The sequence below is a fragment of the Camelus dromedarius genome, chromosome 16, assembly GCF_036321535.1.
Source record: "Camelus dromedarius isolate mCamDro1 chromosome 16, mCamDro1.pat, whole genome shotgun sequence".
NCBI lineage: Eukaryota > Metazoa > Chordata > Mammalia > Artiodactyla > Camelidae > Camelus > Camelus dromedarius.
This window is the reverse complement of record NC_087451.1, coordinates 41790597-41810388: the sequence shown is the minus strand read 5'-3', so window position 1 is coordinate 41810388 and position 19792 is coordinate 41790597. Positions and strand designations below refer to the sequence as shown.

Below are 19792 nucleotides of genomic sequence, written 5' to 3'. Positions count from 1 at the left end.
ACATATATGGATGAATAAAATGTAGACACTGGTACTCCCAGCAGAAGGAATTATTCATAATTCAGTAGACTTCTGTTTGGACCGCTCGATACAAAAACACAGTGTACAGGATCCTACAAAGTTGGGAATGGGGCCCTAGATCTGCACAATTTCTCCCAGTCTCTATGCCAGACAGGTTCCACACTAGGCTACATACCTGCTACTGGGCTTCCTGTTGCCCAAGCCCCACCTAGGAGGTGGGGAGGTAGGATTGGATCCCTGTGTGTAGACACTAAGGCCCTACTGCTCTGTAGGCCACATGCCCTTCCTCAGTGGTAGACTCCAGGTAAAGGAGGGAGGACAGAGATGTTGAGACCCTCTATCAACAGCCCCTGATCTTTGCACGCCTATGAGCATCTCTGGGAAAACAATTATGTTCCTAATTCTTCCTCTTTACTTTCCAAAGGGCACTGGGAACGGGTGAAGTGTGTGGCTGGGCAGATTCACTGAAGTCCTATGGGAAGCAGGACCCAGAGCTGGGCTCAGCCCTCAGCATCAGACAGCAAGGAATCCGGACTGTTGCCAGATGCACGTGTGGTAAATTACCTGGACCCAACCCGCCTGCTGCCTGGGAGGCCTCCCTCCCTCTCTCTCATCTTAAGTTTCTCACCCCACTCTGGATGGTGTGTGGTTTTTAAAGAAGGGGCTTTCTGTTTAGTTCTCTAGGGTCTGATAGGAACAGACCCGAGGCTTATCTTTGCACATGTTAAAGAAAATAAAAGTGAAAAAACAAAACAAAACAAAACAACCTCTACTCCAACAGAACAGGCTGGGCTAATGTGAGCGCTCTGCCTGGTGGTGAAGATATCAGCGTGGGCAAGTTTCTGTTTCCCAACTGCCTCTTCTGGTGACATTCCAAGATGCCTGTGTGGTGGGAGTCAGGAAGTAGGACAAAGCCCTGCAGTCTCCTTTTCTCTGTCTACTCCCATTCAAATCTGATAGACTTTCACATTCTGATAAAAGCCATAGGGTTCGCTGGGATAAAGTGGTAGGGAGGCCCAAGGCAATCGTTAGAGTCGGGTTTTGAGTTTTGAAGAACCAGGAGTTCCGGGTGACCTGGTAAGCTGTTTGAAGAGCAGCTGTATGTTCTTCTCAGTCCCGTTTTCTCTGTAACCCTGTTCTGCACGAGAGGCTCTTGTGAACTGCAGTCAGATCTCAAAATCTTTTTCTACCATTCTGCAGTTTCCACCATTAATGCAGTACCTTTTTTTTTTTTTTTTTTTGTAGTGAAAGTTGTAAATAGGTTATGTGTTGGGGGTAAGCCTTCTCCAGCTCAAATGGCTTCCTAAAGAAAGACGTGGTATCTTTAGAAGGGGCCACTCTGTCCCTCCAAGCCCTGCTCACCTGCAGATTCTCCATTAAAAACAACTCCAGGTCAAGCAGTTGGACTCAGAGAGAGAGTAGCAATCTAGTCCTGAAGTTCCAATTTTGTGACTAGTGGATGGGGAGGATAAAAATGATTCCTTCGTTTCCTCTCCACTAAAAACACGTCGTCCTGCACCCTTTTCTTTCCTTGGCCTGTGTGAGGAAACGGAAATGCAGAGATCTTCCAGCCTCACCTGTATGCTGACCGCAACAATCCATGCAGTCACCAAGGATCAGGATTGGGTTTTCAAACTAGGGCAAGCAGTCACTTGCTCCCTTGGGTAAAGCATCTCACAGCTGAGTTCTCCTTGATCCACCTGGGTCCTCTGGAGTGTCTCAGAGGAAGCTCGCAAACTGGAGGCAAGAGGCAAGAGTTAACCCAACAGCTCTGTCTTGAGGAGATTCAGGAAGAAGAGATGCAGCAGAAGCATAGGATAGAACAAGGTGATTTCTTCCTTTCCCCTTCTCGGGTCTACCTAACACTCTCCTAAGACACCGGGTCAAGGATCTTCCTACTTGCTCAGGCAGCTTCTCCAAGACGATCGATTGTCTAGAAGTCAAGCCTGTACTCTTGAATCTGCTGGCACCGAGCCCTGCTAAAGATACACATCCCATCCCTTCTAAGAGAGTCTGAAATGCCCCTCCCCATCTCACCTTAGAAAAGTTTTAAATCATGTCAACCAGATAATGCTTGCTTTATATGAGAATTATTTCAGCAGAGTGGAAACAAATTTTCAAAACAGTCTTTTCATATCTATGTATTCTATATTAAGAGTGATAAAGTCATGTTTCTGGGGCATATTCAAGTAGCCGATAAGTGATTATTTAATAATAGTACATTGAGTGCATTGTAATTATTTGCGCCGTAGTCAGGTAATAGTATCCAACAGAAACTTCCTACCAACCTGCTGTATCCAAAGTTTTGTAAAAAGTTGTAGAAGTTGTTGATCTTTTTGATTTTATATTCAAAAAGTCTCTTTTTATAAATATTATTTATTATACAATGTATATACCTTTGAGTTAACTAAGATTATATATTATATAAATATATATATATATTTGGAGAAAATATATTTCATCATGCAGTCTTTTTCTGTTAAGTCATTAAAGACAAGGTAAACAAACTTAAAATGGATACATTGTACAGTGTGTGGAGTTTCCAGGTTAATGCTCAGGAGGTCAAGAATATCAGATTCTGAATGTGGGAGCCTCCACTTTCCCTCTGAAATTTAGTGGCCCAGATTAAGCAAGATCATCTGAGATGTCATGGACAGTAGGTCTGATTACTAAAGGACTTTCTTACAGGCTTACTTTATTATAAATCAGCTTCTAACAAAGAATTTCCAGTTTTAGAAATAAGCAGTTTGGGCAGTAATTCACTTCATAGACTCCAGCACTTCAAATGCACAAATTAATTGTCACAGACACTCAAAGATATGGTTCAAGGCCAGCAGACCACAGGGTTGGCCACTGACTCAATCCCTTTCTAACCCATGTTTTCAAGTTCATTTATTGGGAAAATAGGATTTTCTCTACTAAAAATGAGACTTGACTGGAAACAGCTCTCCCCTGCCAGCTCCTCTTGAGAGCTAAGCTACGGAAGGGATAGGTTGGTCGGAAAGAAGCAGTGGTGTGCCCTGAGCACACCTGGGTTGTCTGGAACAGGTGTCATTTGAAGTTTTAGATTGGTTTGGGCAACACAGACCCACCAGTGGGCACGCTCTAGGGAAGGGCATCTCTCCTTGGACTGGTGCTTCAGAAGGACTCACCTGAAGCTTATAGGTGATGCCTTTTCAACGACGAGATGCTATAATTCAGTTTTATGACGACAATCCTTTGGTCTTCAGACCTACCCATAAAATGTCACCTTGAGTTTGACACAGCTAAATGTTTTCTCTTCCTTTCTCTTTCTTCCAATTTACCTTTATTAGGGATAAGTACATTCATCTCACTTCAGAGAAGAACTAACAGAAAACTAGGGTGGTCTGCCCTGTGTGGTACAGCTGGGCTGCCTGTGCTCTAACCTGAGATGAGGGATGGCTACTAGACGTTCACAAACTTTACTTTGCCCGTGACGTGTCTTTATTTAGTACCTAAATAATAAATTGGATGTGAATAGGACACAGACCTCCACGTCTCACGGAGCTGCTTGTCTCTGTACTTCAGTTTTACATAAAGCTGACACCATTCTACCCCAGTATTTTGGGTACTTTTTCTTAACCTATAAAATTGCCAAATATTTAAATGGTCCCTATTCATACTCCACAAGGCCGTTTGTAAGCCTTTCTATGATTAATTATATTCTATGATTAAAGAGAATACAGTTTATAGCAGTGCTTAAACATTTAGTTTCTTCATAAGCATAAATACTAATAAACATCTAAAAAGATCCAAAAAAAAATCCAAAAGAAAGAAAAGAGACAATATGAGAAGCTATCTTTCAAAGCAGTACTATTTTATGAAGAAAGAAGGGAAGGAAAGTGTGAGAGGGAGTTCAAGGATAAGGTACAAACAGAGGCGAAAGGAAGAAGCAAAGTGAGGGGAACGATGATGGTGGTGGCGAGCGTATCTAGGTGTGTCTGTGCCGGGCCTGGGGGTGGGCTCATGTGCGGATGTGCACAGCTGACCCACACATTCACACACAGGTGAATTTATTTCAGCAAAATCATGGCTGCTACAGTGTCATCGGTTCTCCTAGCTCAACAGAGAACTTTCTAGGAGGCAAAAAATTATCTTACCATTAATCGCATACTCCCAACATGGTGTGACAGAGTCAGCTCTGTGGAGACTGTACGCTGGGAAAATTTCAAACCTGAGTCCTCCTTGCAAATTGTCTCCACTCCTTGGGATTCCTGCCGATCACAGGCGCCATCTCCTGCATCTTAATGTCACCATGTCTGCTCAGCACACGCCCTCTGTGGGCCCAGCTCCAGGACCCAGTCTCGGCACTGCTTGCCAGCCGATGAGAAACTTTGGATCATTTTGCAATAATTTCTGAAATTTACATGCTTTTTTGAACTCTCATACACACCTTTCCCCATCACCTCTTTGAAGAGGCTTATGGATCAAGTTGCCAGGCAAGGAAAATGAAATCTTGCTTTTACCTTCTGTGTTTGGGCCAGGCTGGTTGTTTATAGCTGACTCAGTGCTTCAACAGTCTGTTTACCAGGATTTGATTACTATACACACTTGAATCTACTTCGTGACTTGTTGCTGAAACTTAAAAGGGAGGCTGTTCACTGTAATTTTTAGGATATGAAAAGACAGCCTTAGAGCAAAACATATTTCAGGTTTAACCACTATTATCCAGTTTTTCTGTTATACTAAAAAAAAAAGTGTTTTGGTGAAGTTATACAAATTTAGAAAGGATAAAATAACTTTTTTTTTGAGATTTTAATTACATCTTCTGACAAAAAATAGCCTGTTAACAGTTCCATAGAAGAAATCTAAGGCAGCGGCTAGTGGACTGTCTCCCTTGCTTTATCACCAGGCCCTGTTGTAATCCTGAACACTCTCTGACCAGCACAGGCGTTGAAGAGCTGTGGGATAGCTTCAAGACACTACCTTCTTTTGGGGAGGGTGTAGCTCAGTGGTAGAGCGCATGCTTAGGACCCACAAGGTCCTGTGTTCAATCCCCAGTACCTCCTCCAAAAATAGATAAATAAACCTAATTACCTCTCTCCCCCTAAACAAAAACAAACAGAAAGACTCTACCTTCTCAAGGCTATGCAGGGACCAGGGTAACCTAAGGGTCCTGCCAGGAAGGTGTGGACATCTGGGGAACCAATGGACCCTGCTGTCAGAGGAGCTCTACACTTGACCTCTCTCACAGAGCCTTGCTGATTTTCTAGGTAGCCTTTAATCCTAACCTAAGCCAACTCTAAGGATCAGGTTTTAGCCTAAAAGATCTAATAGCTCAGAAACATGCAAAATGGGGAAGAAACCTCACTGAGAGTGTTGGAGTCCCTTGGTTTGTGTGCATCATAGGAAGGAATGATTCTACTTGAGAAACAATTTTCCTTTCTGGTTTATTGCTAACCCATTTGTGGCTCTGGTACACTTGAGTTTTTTAATAAGGTGAAGTAAATAAAATAAGTATAAAGATTTCTGTTGTACATTAACTTTATAAAATATGCTACTGATCTGTTTTTCTTTTAAATTAATTAAATTAATATTTTCTTTTTTTTTGGAGGGGGAGATAATTTTAATTAATTAATTTAGTTACTTAATTAATGGAGGTACTGGAGATTAAACCCAGGACGTTCTGCATGCTAAGTAAAGCTCTATAACTATAACTCCTCCCATAACTATATTTTCTAAATAATTAAAATCAGAGATTTTAAAATAAAAATCATCCATCTCCTTACACTAAAAATCATCCACCTCCTTACTCCTTACAACAAAACTAGGAGGGGACTTTCTGAGCCCTCCTTCTTCATACATTCATATCAGTTACATATGCTGTTTTATACAAAATATTGGTCTACAGAATGTTTTCAAGTATATGTATTCTTTATTGCATTCCTTCATTTCCATTAAACAATATAATATTTATATTTTTCAATATAGTTTTGGATAAAACACAAAGACATTAACCTCATTTAACAAGAGACATAAGTTAATACAATGTTGTTCCTTTCATGGGAAGAGAAAAAGAGGCAAGATCTAAAACAGATTAGGAAATCCAGGATACTGGCCACCAGGAATCACAGAATCTCACAATACAATCCACTTAAAAAAAAAGCCACAAAATAAGCTAGGGATGAAAACCCAAAAGAAAGTAGATATGACCATACAAGTCTACCAAGAATATACAGATAGCAAGATCTGGAGATAATTTACCTGCTATCACAGGGATGGATGACTGAACTACAGCCGAGTACCACTGCGGCAACAAGCCTGACAGGCAGTGTTAAGTACCTTCGGGGGCTTCTGGCTGCTTGTCCTTGAATGTTAAGCAGCAATGGGGAGAGACTGGCATGTTCCACAAGTCTCATCACCAAATACGATGGATGACCTGATTCAGTTTCTTCTAACTCAGCTGTAAGACAAACCACTGTTCTCCTTCCCTTTGGAAGAAGCGTGTGGAGGGTAAAGGAAATGTGTTCAATGCATTGGAATGGATACTGAAGGGCTGACGGGAGACGGCTAGAAAGTGGTCTATTTTTTCAGGAAAAATAGTGTTTTATTTAGATGTTACATAGTACAGATAATTTAAAATAAATGAAGGATACATTCTAAGTAAGTCATTAAGCTAAGGAAAAAAGAAAAGTGGTGATACTAATAGGCCTTTAATATTATACTAAGGGATTGACCCATTTAGAGTTGGACACTAATTAGTGCTGGGAAGGTTGTAAATGACTGTAATGACTCCCTTCTGTTTCGGGGTGTATGCTTTTTCCATACATATCTTTCACAAGTTTTTAACAACATCCACCAAGTGGTAATGATTAGCATATCTTACCACAGAGCAAATTACTTACATTAAGGGGATGTCACACCCAACACAGTAATAATCTGACTATCTATTAAGAAAGATTTCCTGATTGCAATTTGGAAACATCTCTGAAAATGAGAACAGCATCTTACAGATTCAGAGCCCTTTCTTCAGGCAAAGAAAACCAACTTTCTGGGAGAACCTTTAACCAGATATCCAATGACCTTTAGTGTTAGCACAGGGAAGTTGTAAAACAGTCCCCTTGAACCCATACCTCTATGCACTGCTCCTGGTTTACATGTAGAAAGTCTCCCTTCTAATAGGCCAAGTGTTGTTTTGCAACATCATTACATTTATTGAGAGTTTCTGGGTGGTGGTGGTGGTGGTAGGGAGCTTAGAATGTGTAGTGTTCACAGGTACAGTATGTCTCCCACATTTAAAGACTGAGGAGGAAGGAATCGGCTTGCATGGAAAGGTGGGCACAGCATTCTGAAGCAAATTCATACCTTCCACAAAACAACAGAATATCTCAATAAGCACAAGGAAGGGAGTTTTATTGCACTAATCATGCAGAGTGAGCATGTGTTGAAGGTAGGGAACATTTCACTTTGTCCAGTATCTTGAGTAAGTTGAGTGAAGATCCCAGGCCATCTTCACCTTGGTCACTTTGTGTTTGAAAATATTTCATTTTCAAAGTCGAGGGGGCTACTGTAAAAGAAATACCCAAAACAAACAAACAAAAAATAGATGAGGGTCTGCAAACAGCTGTTCATCGCAAAATCACACTGAAAGCTTCTTAATGGTTTTTCTATATTTTTCACTATGCATTTGCTATTAGATGAGCATTTCACAAAAGAAAAAGGTCACAGCTCCATGCATTTAAAAGCAGGTTCCAATAAATATGTACCATCGAGCTTTTTCCTGCATTGTGACAAGGAAGTTTTGCGAAGCAGGACAGGGAGAGCAAACCAACAGTACAACCCATTTCCTTGCTTGGTCTCTCAGACCTACAACACAGTGAAGAACTCTAATAAATGGAAACAAAGTTGTCCAAGAGAGGTTGAGAATTCAAATTCATATGCACTGTACAGCAACTCTTAGAATAGGCACGTGGATTAAGAGGGTGGTAAGTCTGGTTGACAGTTTTAAGTGTCGTATGTACTTACGCTCCTTCTTCTCTTAAAAGGGCCAAGAATTTTCTCACACGGTATTCAGGATCCATCTACATACATCAGAAGAAATAAAGAAGACAAGTTAATGGTGCCCCTAATAACTATGCACTTAACTTCATGCCAAGAAAATGCTCAGTTTTCTACTTCCTTAGAGCTCTGCTGAGTCACAGAAATGTGTTACTGCTCCTTGACCAGTATTCTGATACACAGCAAAGCAGACTATGTCACTCGAGAGAAGTGAATGGGATTTCCTAGCAGAGAATCCCTGTGCACGAGGTTCCAAGTGACCCAGGTGGTCTTCCACGGCTGCCTCGGCCAAGCGCTCCCTTAGCCAGGGCTGTGGGGAGGCAGCACTGAGGCACCAAGTGTGAGACCAGAGGTGGCCACTGATGGGGCGCAAATGGCACTGAAAGCCACAAAAGTGAGACCAAAATGGAAGAAACCAATTAATGCTGATTAAACAACTGAAAATAGCTTATTAACTGTATGACTGACACGTTAGCTTCTCTTAGCCTTGGTCTCATCTCCCTTGCATAGTTTCTTCTTTGCAATTAAGGGAAAAAAATGCTGAAACTAAAAAGATGAAGAGTGGAGCTGTCTCCACTGATATGCTCTCTGGATAATCCAGGTCTCTCTCCTGTGACCGAGAACAGCATCATGAGTCTAAGAAAGGATGGGGGAGTTTTGGTTCAGGTTGTAGGTTCAGGTTGTTACTATTAATTAACCTATTCATTTTCATTTCACATTCATATTTCTACTAACTTGTTTAATTATATTTTATTCTCATTGGTCCACCAGCGATGTGAAGTTATCTAAAAACTGATCACTGAAAAGGTCTTTAATTCCTTAACATGAATTTTTATTGCAAGAAACACACCTAACTTTTAAAAAATGTTCCAGGGCAGGAGTCTGTTTCCCAAGAGGGAACTCCCTGCCCTTCAGGAATAGCTTTCAAATGCTTAGTGCAGCTGTGGGTAAATGTGCAATTGGATTCCCCCTCCAACCACTTTTCTTTCTTTCTTTCTTTCTTTTTTTTTTTTTTTTTAAAGATTTCTTCTTTTCTATCCCAGAAAAACATTGAACAGAAGTTTCAAATGTATCAAAGTTAAGAGGTCAGACTACAAAGGACTAAGAAAAAGTGTGAATAGCTAACAAGAGAAACATTTTTCCTCTTTGGGAATAGAATTACATATGAATCAATTGTCAAGTTCTTAAAAAAAAAAATGGGACTGGCTGGAGCTTCGTTGTAGTCAGCACTTGCAGGTCTTTGCCCATTAAATATATTTAATATGTGTGAGCAACGACTTACTGACTTGCCTGTAGCTATGGAATTAAAAGTCAAGAGAAAGGGAGGAAAAAAGTAATCTAGATAAATGACTTTATTCCCTCAGGTGACATCCAGTCAGAGCAGATCCTTGCACTGTGCAAGTTTTAACAGAATTGTGTATGGTGAACAGAGAGGTAACATGACTTATATTCTGCTCAACTACATGCCTCTTCACTTAGGCTCGGTCTCTCTAAGGCAGATCTAAAGAGAATTCACTCAGCTGCACGAAATCCATTTGACATGAAGGGGTTCAAACTCAGAGGCCTAAGAAGTGTCAGTAGCTGAAGATTAAGCCTGAGTGCCCCACTCTCACTTTCTCCCTCACACAGAAGAGGCAGTAACTTGCTCACTGACCTGCAGGCATCAAAGGAAGAGGAAGGGGTAGGGACTGGGGAGAAAAACCCACATAGTTTCTTCTGTGCAATTATTGAAAAAAAAATTAACCTGAAACTTAAAAAATGAAGAGTAGAGCTGACGAGCTGACAGATTTATCTTTTCCAAGGAAAGAGCCAATACATCTGTGTATGCACCTTTACCAAGTATAATCCTAAGCAAAGTGATTAGTCTGTAACTTTAATTTACTACTCGTAATGAAAAATAAAAAATTGGCTTAAAAATTGTCCAGCTGAAGGTTCAGTAAATTAAACTTTAAGTTTCGAAAGCCACAATTTTATTTTAAAATAAATTTACCAGCAAAGATTAAAAAGCATTTGCTTTGTGATTCCAATTTGTTATTGGTCCAAGGAACTATTTCAGAAGTAACTGTGAAACTTAAATTTCACATCTGCTACCCACAGCTCACACTGACTGAGCAGCAGGCCTGAGCAGTAATACACAATGCTTAGAATGCAGTCAGCCCCACTAGGACCCGGGAGAGATTCATTCAACAGAAGTTTACTGAGTGTCCTACTTTGTGCCTTGCTGTGGGGCTGCGGATTTAGTAGTAAGTGAGAGCCAAGGTCCCCGAACTCATAGAGCTTGGAAGAAGCACACATATAATCTAACTAGTATGTCAGATAAGGACAGAAAGAAATGGGCACATGGAGGGGTGGAGTTCCAAGAGAAGAAAGGTAGGTTGCCAGTAGATGTGAGAAAGTCCCAAAGAAGTTTCATTTTTTGCCCAGGCAGTAGTCTGGGGCTTAATTTTCTATGTGATCCTGGACGCTTCAATCCTACAGTAGTTTGACGAACGTTCTAGGAGCCCAGCCGAGGAAAGTACACAGAGCCTAAGTCTAATCAGTGCAGCTCAATTACTCTGTCCCTTGAAAGAGCCTCTCAGGCCCCTTTTGGTGTCTGTGCAGTAGCTTCCTGATCTCTGATGGACAATGCCATTGCCCCCTCCATCGATGACTGGCCGTGACCTTGGATAGCTCACTGACAACCTGTGGGACACTCAATACCCTCACCTCCAACATGAGGGAGCAACAGAACAATTATTCTTTCAAGTCCTTTCTAGTTCTAAGATCTAGTGACTCCCTAAATTAAAACTTAAGGTAACTTTATAATCTTTTCTTCTATTTTTGACTTTTAAGTAGTGGGAAAGAAAAGTACCAAATAAGTTACTGACTAATCTCAGAAGGAGGCTATTAATACCAACTTGAGTTTGGAAATAATATGAGAGAATTCTAACTTAAACCTTAGTGAGAGGAAATAATAAAACCTCTTAGTACATATCATGAAGCTTCTATGTCTGGATCATATGGCGAAGGAAGCATCTTACCTGTAGGGACATCTCGATCAACATTAGTAACTTCTTGATTCCTATCCAGACCTTCCTCCCTTTGACTTGCTGTGCAATTGTGGTGCGTTCCTTGTCCTTAAAGTTGCCCAATAGCTAAAAAAAAAAATAAAAATAACAAAAGTACTTCTATAAGTGCATCAACAACATTAGTTAATTCTCACATTCACCCTTAAAAGAACAGTGATAAGAACTACCTGACTGGTTCAAGCTGATGGGATTCTCTCAAGTTTTAAAATCCAACGTGACTTTCCTGAATCCATTAGGTGCAATTACGAAAATGAAAACTGGTATCCTAAACCCTGTTTTCTTATGGACCTTCATTGTAATTTAGAGATACATTTGCTGGGGGAAAAATAGCTCTAATCCATAATAAATATCAGTTAAAATTTTTAACATTCCTTTCTAGGAATAATCTGTATGTGTCAAAGCAGACTAAATATAATTCTCTTACCCAACCCCGGCACAAAAACTGCTCAAACAGGTAACCTGGAGACATTTATCATGTGAGTAATTTCTATTTTGATGGGAGTATGCCCCAATTGCATGGGTCTTGAAGATTTTAAGAAGCCTTCCTGACTCTTTTACTGCTGAACAAGTCACTAGATAATATTTTCTAACAGAGCTCATCAAGTCATTCATGCACTTTGATATTAATCAAAAGTTTAAAAGGATATATATATTTTAAAATTAAAGACTCTGTCATCCTCAAAAAAAAATTTTCCATATTATGAACTTGTTAATAAAGGAGTTCCTTTAACTTCTGCAGCTTTTTTGAAATGTCTAAGGTTTTAATCATTGTTCCAATTTACTAAATGCAAGTAATGGGCTGAATGCTACTATGAATAACTGAATTTTCTATGTATTGATTACTTTACTCCCTTTCGCCCATTCCAGGTTTCTGGTCCAGGCAATTTAAATGCATTACTCAGGCTAGGAACAAAGTAATTCATTCCTGGCCATCTGTATGCTGCATACACCAAGGAATGAGAAATTACTTCACTCTCACATGCCTCTCTTCTTCCCCTAATTCCTGAAAATGATTGGAGGTGTATCTCAGGTTCCATGTCCTAGGTTAACATAGAAACTTAAACATTCAGTGCAATGTCTGTGGGCGCCCTTTAGCATTATTTCCAGCCCCGACTCCATTCTTTTGAAACAGTGTGTAATCTACTGACTGATTCTCACCTCCAAAGCCTCCAGCAGCTGCTCTCCTGTGGCAATGTTGGGCACATGGATGGTGGTGCTGAAAGCGTTAAGCATTTCCATCTCCTGGAGGACATCTTTGCGGCTAGTGGTCCCAATGATGAGAAGCTTGCGACCCTGATCACAGGGAGAAAATGTTAAAACACATAGGATGATTATTATATTATTGTTCCTGATTAGGAATTATTGTTATTCCTGATTAGGAAACTAGAGTAAGCCTGAATAATTTCTAGTTATTTAGTCACAGAAATGCAAAAAAGGAAGAAAATTCAGATTTTCCTCTTGAAAATCTAAAAAAATTATCAACAACGTGATTCTTCAGAGCAATACTTTTCTCAGAACATGATTCAGAAAGAGGCAGCTGCTCTTTCTCCTCACCCACATCAATAAACTAACGGATTAGTAAATCAGGAAGACACACAAACTAAATAGAAAGATACCTTAGTATATGTTTGTCATTCATTTTTCACAGCCAACACAGTATATGTATGATTGGGGAAAAAAAAAAATGAATGAATGGAAAGTCCCCAACACCCACTTAGCAGGACTTTATTTTGCTTTTTAGAAGGAGTAGGGTAATAATAATAGCTTATATGTATGCAATAGTTAACTGTGAAAGGCATGGTGCTAAGTGCTTTACACAATTGTTTCATTTAAAATTTTAAAATTTCATTTTAATTTTTAAGCCTAAAATACACAAAAAATGTTTAAAACCTACACCAGGCTTAGGCCACCGTTCTGGATTCCCTCTCTCCAAAGGCAACCATTTTCAACTCTCCTAGTTTTCTTACATTTACTTCATCTTTAAATAAAATGTCACACTATTATTTTTAGATTTTTCTTTTCAGCTTTAAATATTACTGAATTCCTATTGTAGAAGATGGAGACAATATTAATTTTGCACTAGCCCCCACCCCCAACATGTCCCTTCCCTCATCCTTCCAATATAGTTATTTCACAGCATTTGGGTAAATCTATATTCAGTATTTATTGTGATTATATAAATATGATTTACGGCTAAGCCATGTAGTGTATTTTTAAATTTCCTTTCTTGGGCAACGTTTTGTTTTTATTGGAGTCAATAATGGCCACTTCCCCCCTTTGCTTAGATTACCAGGTACCTATCACACGTTCAACCCCAAACAAATACAACCACGGACATCCTTTCAATACGTTCAGACATGTTAGGGGATTTTAAAGTTTTGGGTGTTTGTTCTTAAACATTCCCTCCTGCAGTCCTGTGTTCTCAGAGCTCAGTCTGAACTGACTGTTCTCTAGATGGGCTGTTGCACAACTGTTAGCTCTAGAACCTTCCTCTCTCGTTAGAGGCCAGTATTCTAGCCTTCCTTTTCTTCATTTATTTCCTCTTTTCCATGGTACATATACTACAAAAGCTTCCTGAGAAAGGGTGTACAGGAGGTAAAAATTTTAAGACCTTGAATGTCTAGAAATGCCTCTATTCCACCCTTCATATTGTACACTCTACACTTGATCGTTGGGCTAGGTATAGAGAACAAGGTTAGAAATAATTTTCCCCTCAGAATTTTGAAGGCATTGTTCTACTGTCGTTTAATTTTCAGTGTTGCTGACTAGAAGACTGGTATTATTCTGATTTTCTGACTTACTGTTTCTAACTTAAAAAAAAGCAAAAATTTAAAGGACTCTTTTCTTTATCTCTATGCTCTGTAATTTCAAAGGTATGTACTTTGAGGTCTTTCTTTACTCGTTTTGCTGGTACCAGATGGATTCTTTCTAAACTGGAAACTCCAATCATTTAGTTCCAGGAAATATCTTGGATTATTTTTTGAGATTTCTTTCCATTCATTTTCTTCCCCCACCCCCACCCTGAACATCATTAGTTGTATACTGGTCTACTCATTTTTTTCCTTTTTCTTTCTTTTTGTTTCTGGTTTTTATTTCTTTCTAATACTTTTTTGGGGGTTAGTATCAACTTTATCTTCCAATTTTTAAATTAAGTCCTTTCTATAATTTCTTTTATTTCTAAGAGCTCTTTCTTTTGAATGTTTCCTTTTTGAATTACATCCTATTATACTTCACGGATGCTACCTTATTTTGGATCTCTGTGAATACTGCAGATTTTTAAAAACGTCTTCTTTTCTCTGCTTTGCCTTTGTTTCCTCTGGGTTCCTTTTCTCCTATTTGTTCACTGGTGGCTTTCCTCAAGTGTCACTGGATGACTGTTCGTATTTAAGAGTTAAACTAATGACTGGGAGCTCTGGGTCTGAGGGCTTCATGATAGGGTGATCAGATAAGATGTGGCTGATTACTGGGGGGTCCCTCAAAGATCAGGATGTGTACATTTTTCCCAGAGAAGAGTCTTCCAGTCTCCTTCCTGAAGGCTATACAGCCTGATTTCCAGCATACTACATGGGAGTCAATGGGGAAAGCAGCTCGGTATCTCACCACTCAATAAGGAGACTGTCATTTACTCTTGTTTGCAGTGTGGCACCTCTTTAGATCAATCTTTCATTTAGTGTCCATTATAATCCTGAGAATTAAACATTAGTATTATCTCTATTTTACTAATAAAGCTACAGATTTAATTAATTTGTTCAAGGATTAATAACTAATAAATGATGGAGCCAGGAATGGAAACCAGATCTAGAATCCAAAATTGTATACTGCTTTTTTTTTTCATGAAGAAAATCACATTTAAAAAATGTTTACTTGGAAAATGGAAGAGGAATACATTTTAAACTATGTCTCTAGATTTAAGATATACACTCGTGGCACAGATAAGCCTTTAATACAATCATTAAACCTACTCACAGATCTTAGAAACTCAGGACATTAAAGTAGATGAGGAAATACAAAATTATTATGTAAAAATTAAATGCAGGAAAAGATTTTAAGATATCAGGGATTAGATGCCAAAACCATTTTCATTTGGGTTTTGTAAATATTATACCACTATTACTACTAAGGAATGCTAGCCTTTTCAGTCTTACTCATTGTTTTTGTCCATCTACTGTGCCAAGAATGGATGATGCACCAACATAAACAAAAGCCTACCAAAGAAACAAAGCTGAGGCCTTCTGGTATAATTAGCCATTGGAATATCAAATGGCTGTGCAAAGATTATGAGATAGAAGTACTTCTGTAGGGAAGGGTACAGTTCAAATGGTAGAGCACATGCTTAGCATACACAAGGTCCTGGGTTTGATCCCCAGTACCTCCTCTAAAGATAAATAAGTAAACCTAACTACACACCCCACCAAAAAAATAAAATAAATTTTAAAAAAAGTATACTTATGATGTATATAGATTAAAGGGTAATTATTGTTATTATTCAAGAAAACAACTAGCTAAAAATCAAACACATTGTCAACAGATCTTTACCAAGCTCCTAGGTGAATGTGGAATAGACCTTGTATATAGACTGATACAAAAGAGATCCTTACCATACAATATGGAAAGGTAGGGGCATCACGCACAGGATGTCATGGTAGAGGGAAGAAACATGTGGCAGAGAAACATCTTTTTTTATGGAAATGATACCTGAACTGAGTCTTAAGGAGTGGGTTCATTAGGAGATGAAGAAGGACATTCTAGCCAGAAGGAGCAGAAACAGATAAGTCCAAAGGCACAATACAGAAAATAAAAACGAGGGTGCTGGGGGTAATTACAAACACGTAAAGACATACAAACTTCTACTATGTAACAGAAAAATGGTGCTTTTACACTCAAACTACTTTTCAACACAGAATTCTAGTTGTAAACTTGGGAACACATCCCTTACGGTTCACAGATGCCAAAGGCCACACAGCCTGGTACATCTTCACTACAATGAAAGGTAACTGTTACTTTGCTTTTTCCCTTAGGTTTTTAACATTCCATGGTCCATACGTCAAACTCCCTCATCTTGCTCCTCTCTTACAGAGGACAACACTGGCCCGAGAAGAATGGCTTCTTATTCATTCCAGAAAGCTGGAACTGCCATTTTCCTAGTGCAACTTTCTCTTACGTTACCAGTGACTATGCTCTTTGGAGTGTTGAAAGACTGGGAAATGCAGAGCAACTTATAATAGAGACACTAATTTATGTTTTGCTTTTCTTCTTGTTTAACAAGACTGCAAACACTGCAGAGAGGTCACGACCCAGGCAAGCTCAGGCCTTGACTCGTAAAGCTCATCTTTAAGAAAACACTGAAAAACATTACTAAATAATTAAATTGTGCTGGGTCATTTTGTGTATTAATAAGTGGTAATACCCATGAAGAAGCTTTATCATGAAAAAAACAGCTCTGAATAAATTAATATAATAAAACACATTGGAGAACATTTTGGAGGAAAAGCGGCCAGCAGCATGAAATGGGAAGGCCAGCTTTAAAAATAAAAGCAGAGCTCAACCCAAGAGGGGAAATCTACCTTGCTAGCGTGTGGCGATGAGTCTGAGTCTGTAGCAACAAAACATGCCCCTTGATGGAAAGGAAAAAAAAGCAGAGCGATAACTTATTTAGAAAAAAACTGTTCCCAGCGTACTCTTTACTGAGATTTTCTAGTCCTGAGGCAATAAAGAAAAGGCCTAAATAAAATGACTATCTGCCAATCGGATTATGATAAACATTGTTCCAAGGTTAAACAAGTATTAGTTAACTAATTCTCAGCACCATAAGAAGCAACTCAGGTGAAAACATTACCATGAAAAAGGCAGGGCTCAGTCAGGTGTTGATCCTTCAAAAAAACACTTCTTTACATGATGAAGAATGAGCCAAGTACTTAGCAGTACCTAAGCCTTTTGCCGCACAAAGGACTAACCAGATAATCCACACCCTTTCATAGGTCCTGCCCATTGATTGGCCCCAATAAACTGATTTGTAACAAAAGTTCGTGTGGAAGAAAGCTTTTTTTCCCCCCTTAAATAAAAATGCCACCAATATAATACTGCAGTGAAATGGAAGGGCTGATTTTAACCTGCAGACAAAAGTAAAGTCAGTTATGCAGTAAAGAAAGGCCAATTCTTTCCATATCATTCAATGCTGAGCCAGGGCAATACACCCTTGGTGAGAAGAATTAACTGTGAACAATTGGAAACCCTGAAATGGATTAAGAAGTGAGTTTGAAAGTGTAACTCAAAACTGCTGTGTGCTGGGGGCCTTAAACTTTATTTTCTGATTGTCAGCATTTGAGGGTTTTGTACACAAAAGTGAAATTTTTTAGAATCTAGAATTTATAGGCCTGGTAAGTAAAAGATAAAAGAGATTAGTGGATCAGACCATTAACCAGAATTGACTCTGTTCAGGTATTTGTGGAATTATAAGATTTGGTTTGTGCCTCCAAGGTGAGTACAATTTAGCTGCAAATAAATGTTCAGGGACAACTAGCAAGTAACACAGCAGCAAATACAGAGGAAGAACGGCTGAGGGGACACGGCACACAGGGACAGCTTCGTCAGCATGGGGTCATGGAGGAAAATTTCTGTAGTACAGTAGGGACGCTGACAAGGAGGCAGCCCTGGAGGAGAAGGGACGGGTCTCCAATGCTCCCAGTTCCTCTGTGGGTGATGGGGGCCACTGAGCCAGAGCACTAGGGGCTGAGAACGAAGTCTTTTTAGAGAGATGGAGAGGAGGCAGCCATAAAAGGAAGACTCAGAAAGCTAAACTGAGGAAGGAGATTTCATATAAAAAGCAGCAGAAAAGTAAAGAAAGTGCTGGAGGAGGAAGAACTGAGATGACCTGGGCAGTGGGGCGGGCAATGAGAAAAGATGCGCTCTCAGCGGAGGTGCCCGGAAGGCCCTCACCTCTCCACCTGCTCATGGCACTTGGCCGTCCTGTCCACTGATAGCCCAGGCGCCATTGTCCACAGCTGGGCGACTTGGGCGAGATTACTGAACTTGGAACCTGCCTCCTCCTCAGCCATAAAAATGGGATTAGGAATCCTACCTACCTGTCAGAGCAAAGCAGGAGGTGAAGAATGCTCGGGGGCGGAGGCTTTGCCGTCACTGTCAGAGGAGGCAGGAATGAAAGGAAGTGGGAGCTTGAACCATGGTCTTGAGAGGAATCTGAAAAATCGTCCTTGGCCTGGGATGCCAGAAATCCATGACGTTGGGCTGAGGGGGCAAGTGGGTGTTGTGGGTACCCGAGAACTCCGCTCTTCCCAGCAACACAGGGTGCTGGCGGTGATGGTACAGAGACTGAGCGCCTTCTCCCAGAGGGCCAAGGCCCGCTCTGCGTTAGGGGAGATGGGGGCTCCAATCTTCAGCTTAACCAGGGTTGCGGTGAGGCCAAGACGAGGCCGGAAGCTAAACATCAAAAACCCCTCAGAGGAGTCTTGGCAGCAGGTGACAGCGAGGGGCCTGGGCAGGAGGCAGTGACTTCTGAGGGAGAAATTAGCTCAGGGCAGAGGGTGCGAAGCTTCCTGGTACAAGATGCCTCAGTCCGTCACTTATCCTAGCTTCATTCTTGAAATGGGAGCAATGGCTCATTTTTACTTAGTTATTATTCAATGCAGATTTTTAAAAATTCTACCTATTGTAGAGCATGTACAACTTAACCATTGCATTTATGTTCAAGTTTGCATCTTGTTTCTAGTCTGTCAACTCCCTGGCAGCAGGGGCCATGTTTTATTCATCTCTGTCCTTGCCCTTTCTCAGCACAGCACGCCTGGCACAAGGAAGACGCTCTGATGGTCCCTCTGCCTAGAATGCTCTTCCCTTATACATCCATCCACATGGATGTCTCAGAGTCGGGGCTTGGCTGGAGAGTCATGAGGCCTCCACATGCCCCAACCCCTATTTAAAACTACAACCCCCCTTCCTTGTCTCCCTTTATCCTGCTTTCCCCCACAGTATGGATCACCTTTTAACATACTATATACTGTAATCATTTACTCCTTTACTTTCTTCTATTTATTGCGGGTATTCCCTCGTGAGGACATTTGTGTCTCCCTGGTTTTACTGATGTATCCTGGGCTAGCATTGCAGGTTGCTGTGAACATAGTGGGAAGTTAGTATGTTTGTGCTGACTGACTGAGTGGTGATTTCAGGGTAGGTTTCAACGGTAGCAGATCATTCCTTCCTTGTTACATTTTCTCTTCTGGCCCTGGAACAAGGCACATTACACCAAATGTTCAACAGGAGAATAACTATCTACAGTTTCAGAGCATCTATACCTCTGAGCCCCAAGTGTTGAATACTGTGACAAGTCAAGAGGTTTTACGAAAACCATCTAGAATGAATGGCACGCATGCTTCATTTACAATATAAACAGATGCAAAGGCTGTCATATCTCTTTCTTATAGCTAATCAATTGATTGATCAAGAGTTAAGCTATTCATAATACTGACTTCTCTAATAAAGAAAAGGTAACATTCACTAGAAGCTAAATCTAAGCTAGTAAGGTAAATATTATTAAGCATCTCCTACAACTCTTGGTTTCTCCAAACCAAGGGAAAAATTTGACTACTATTTAAAACAACCAGGAGTCTGGACAGTGAAAGGAGAGGAATGGGGCCTCTTTGCATATCCTACGTGCATTTCTGATTTCTCAT

The 19792-nt window shown here is 40.2% G+C and overlaps 2 protein-coding genes across 3 annotated transcripts in view; one reads left to right on the top strand and one right to left on the bottom strand.

Moving 5' to 3' along the window:
- The window catches only part of WNT3 (Wnt family member 3), a 45188-nt gene extending 44105 nt beyond the window's left edge, over positions 1-1083 (top strand). The window contains exon 5 of the mRNA XM_010981758.3: positions 446-1083. The gene's annotated coding sequence lies outside the window, so the exon portion shown is untranslated. The remainder of the gene's footprint in view (positions 1-445) is intronic.
- Positions 1084-7370: 6287 nt separating this feature from the next.
- The window catches only part of NSF (N-ethylmaleimide sensitive factor, vesicle fusing ATPase), a 131130-nt gene continuing 118708 nt past the window's right edge, over positions 7371-19792 (bottom strand). Inside the window, exons 18-21 of one of the 2 annotated variants that reach the window (XM_031468780.2) lie at positions 12267-12401; positions 11061-11174; positions 8008-8063; positions 7371-7549 (exon numbers count right to left, since the gene is read on the bottom strand). In XM_031468780.2, coding sequence (XP_031324640.1) covers positions 7504-7549; positions 8008-8063; positions 11061-11174; positions 12267-12401 — 351 coding nt within the window. In that variant the 3' untranslated portion in view covers positions 7371-7503. Of the gene's footprint in view, positions 7550-8007; positions 8064-11060; positions 11175-12266; positions 12402-14760; positions 14794-19792 lie in introns of those variants that run through there. The other variant, XM_064495708.1, reaches the window with a different exon arrangement.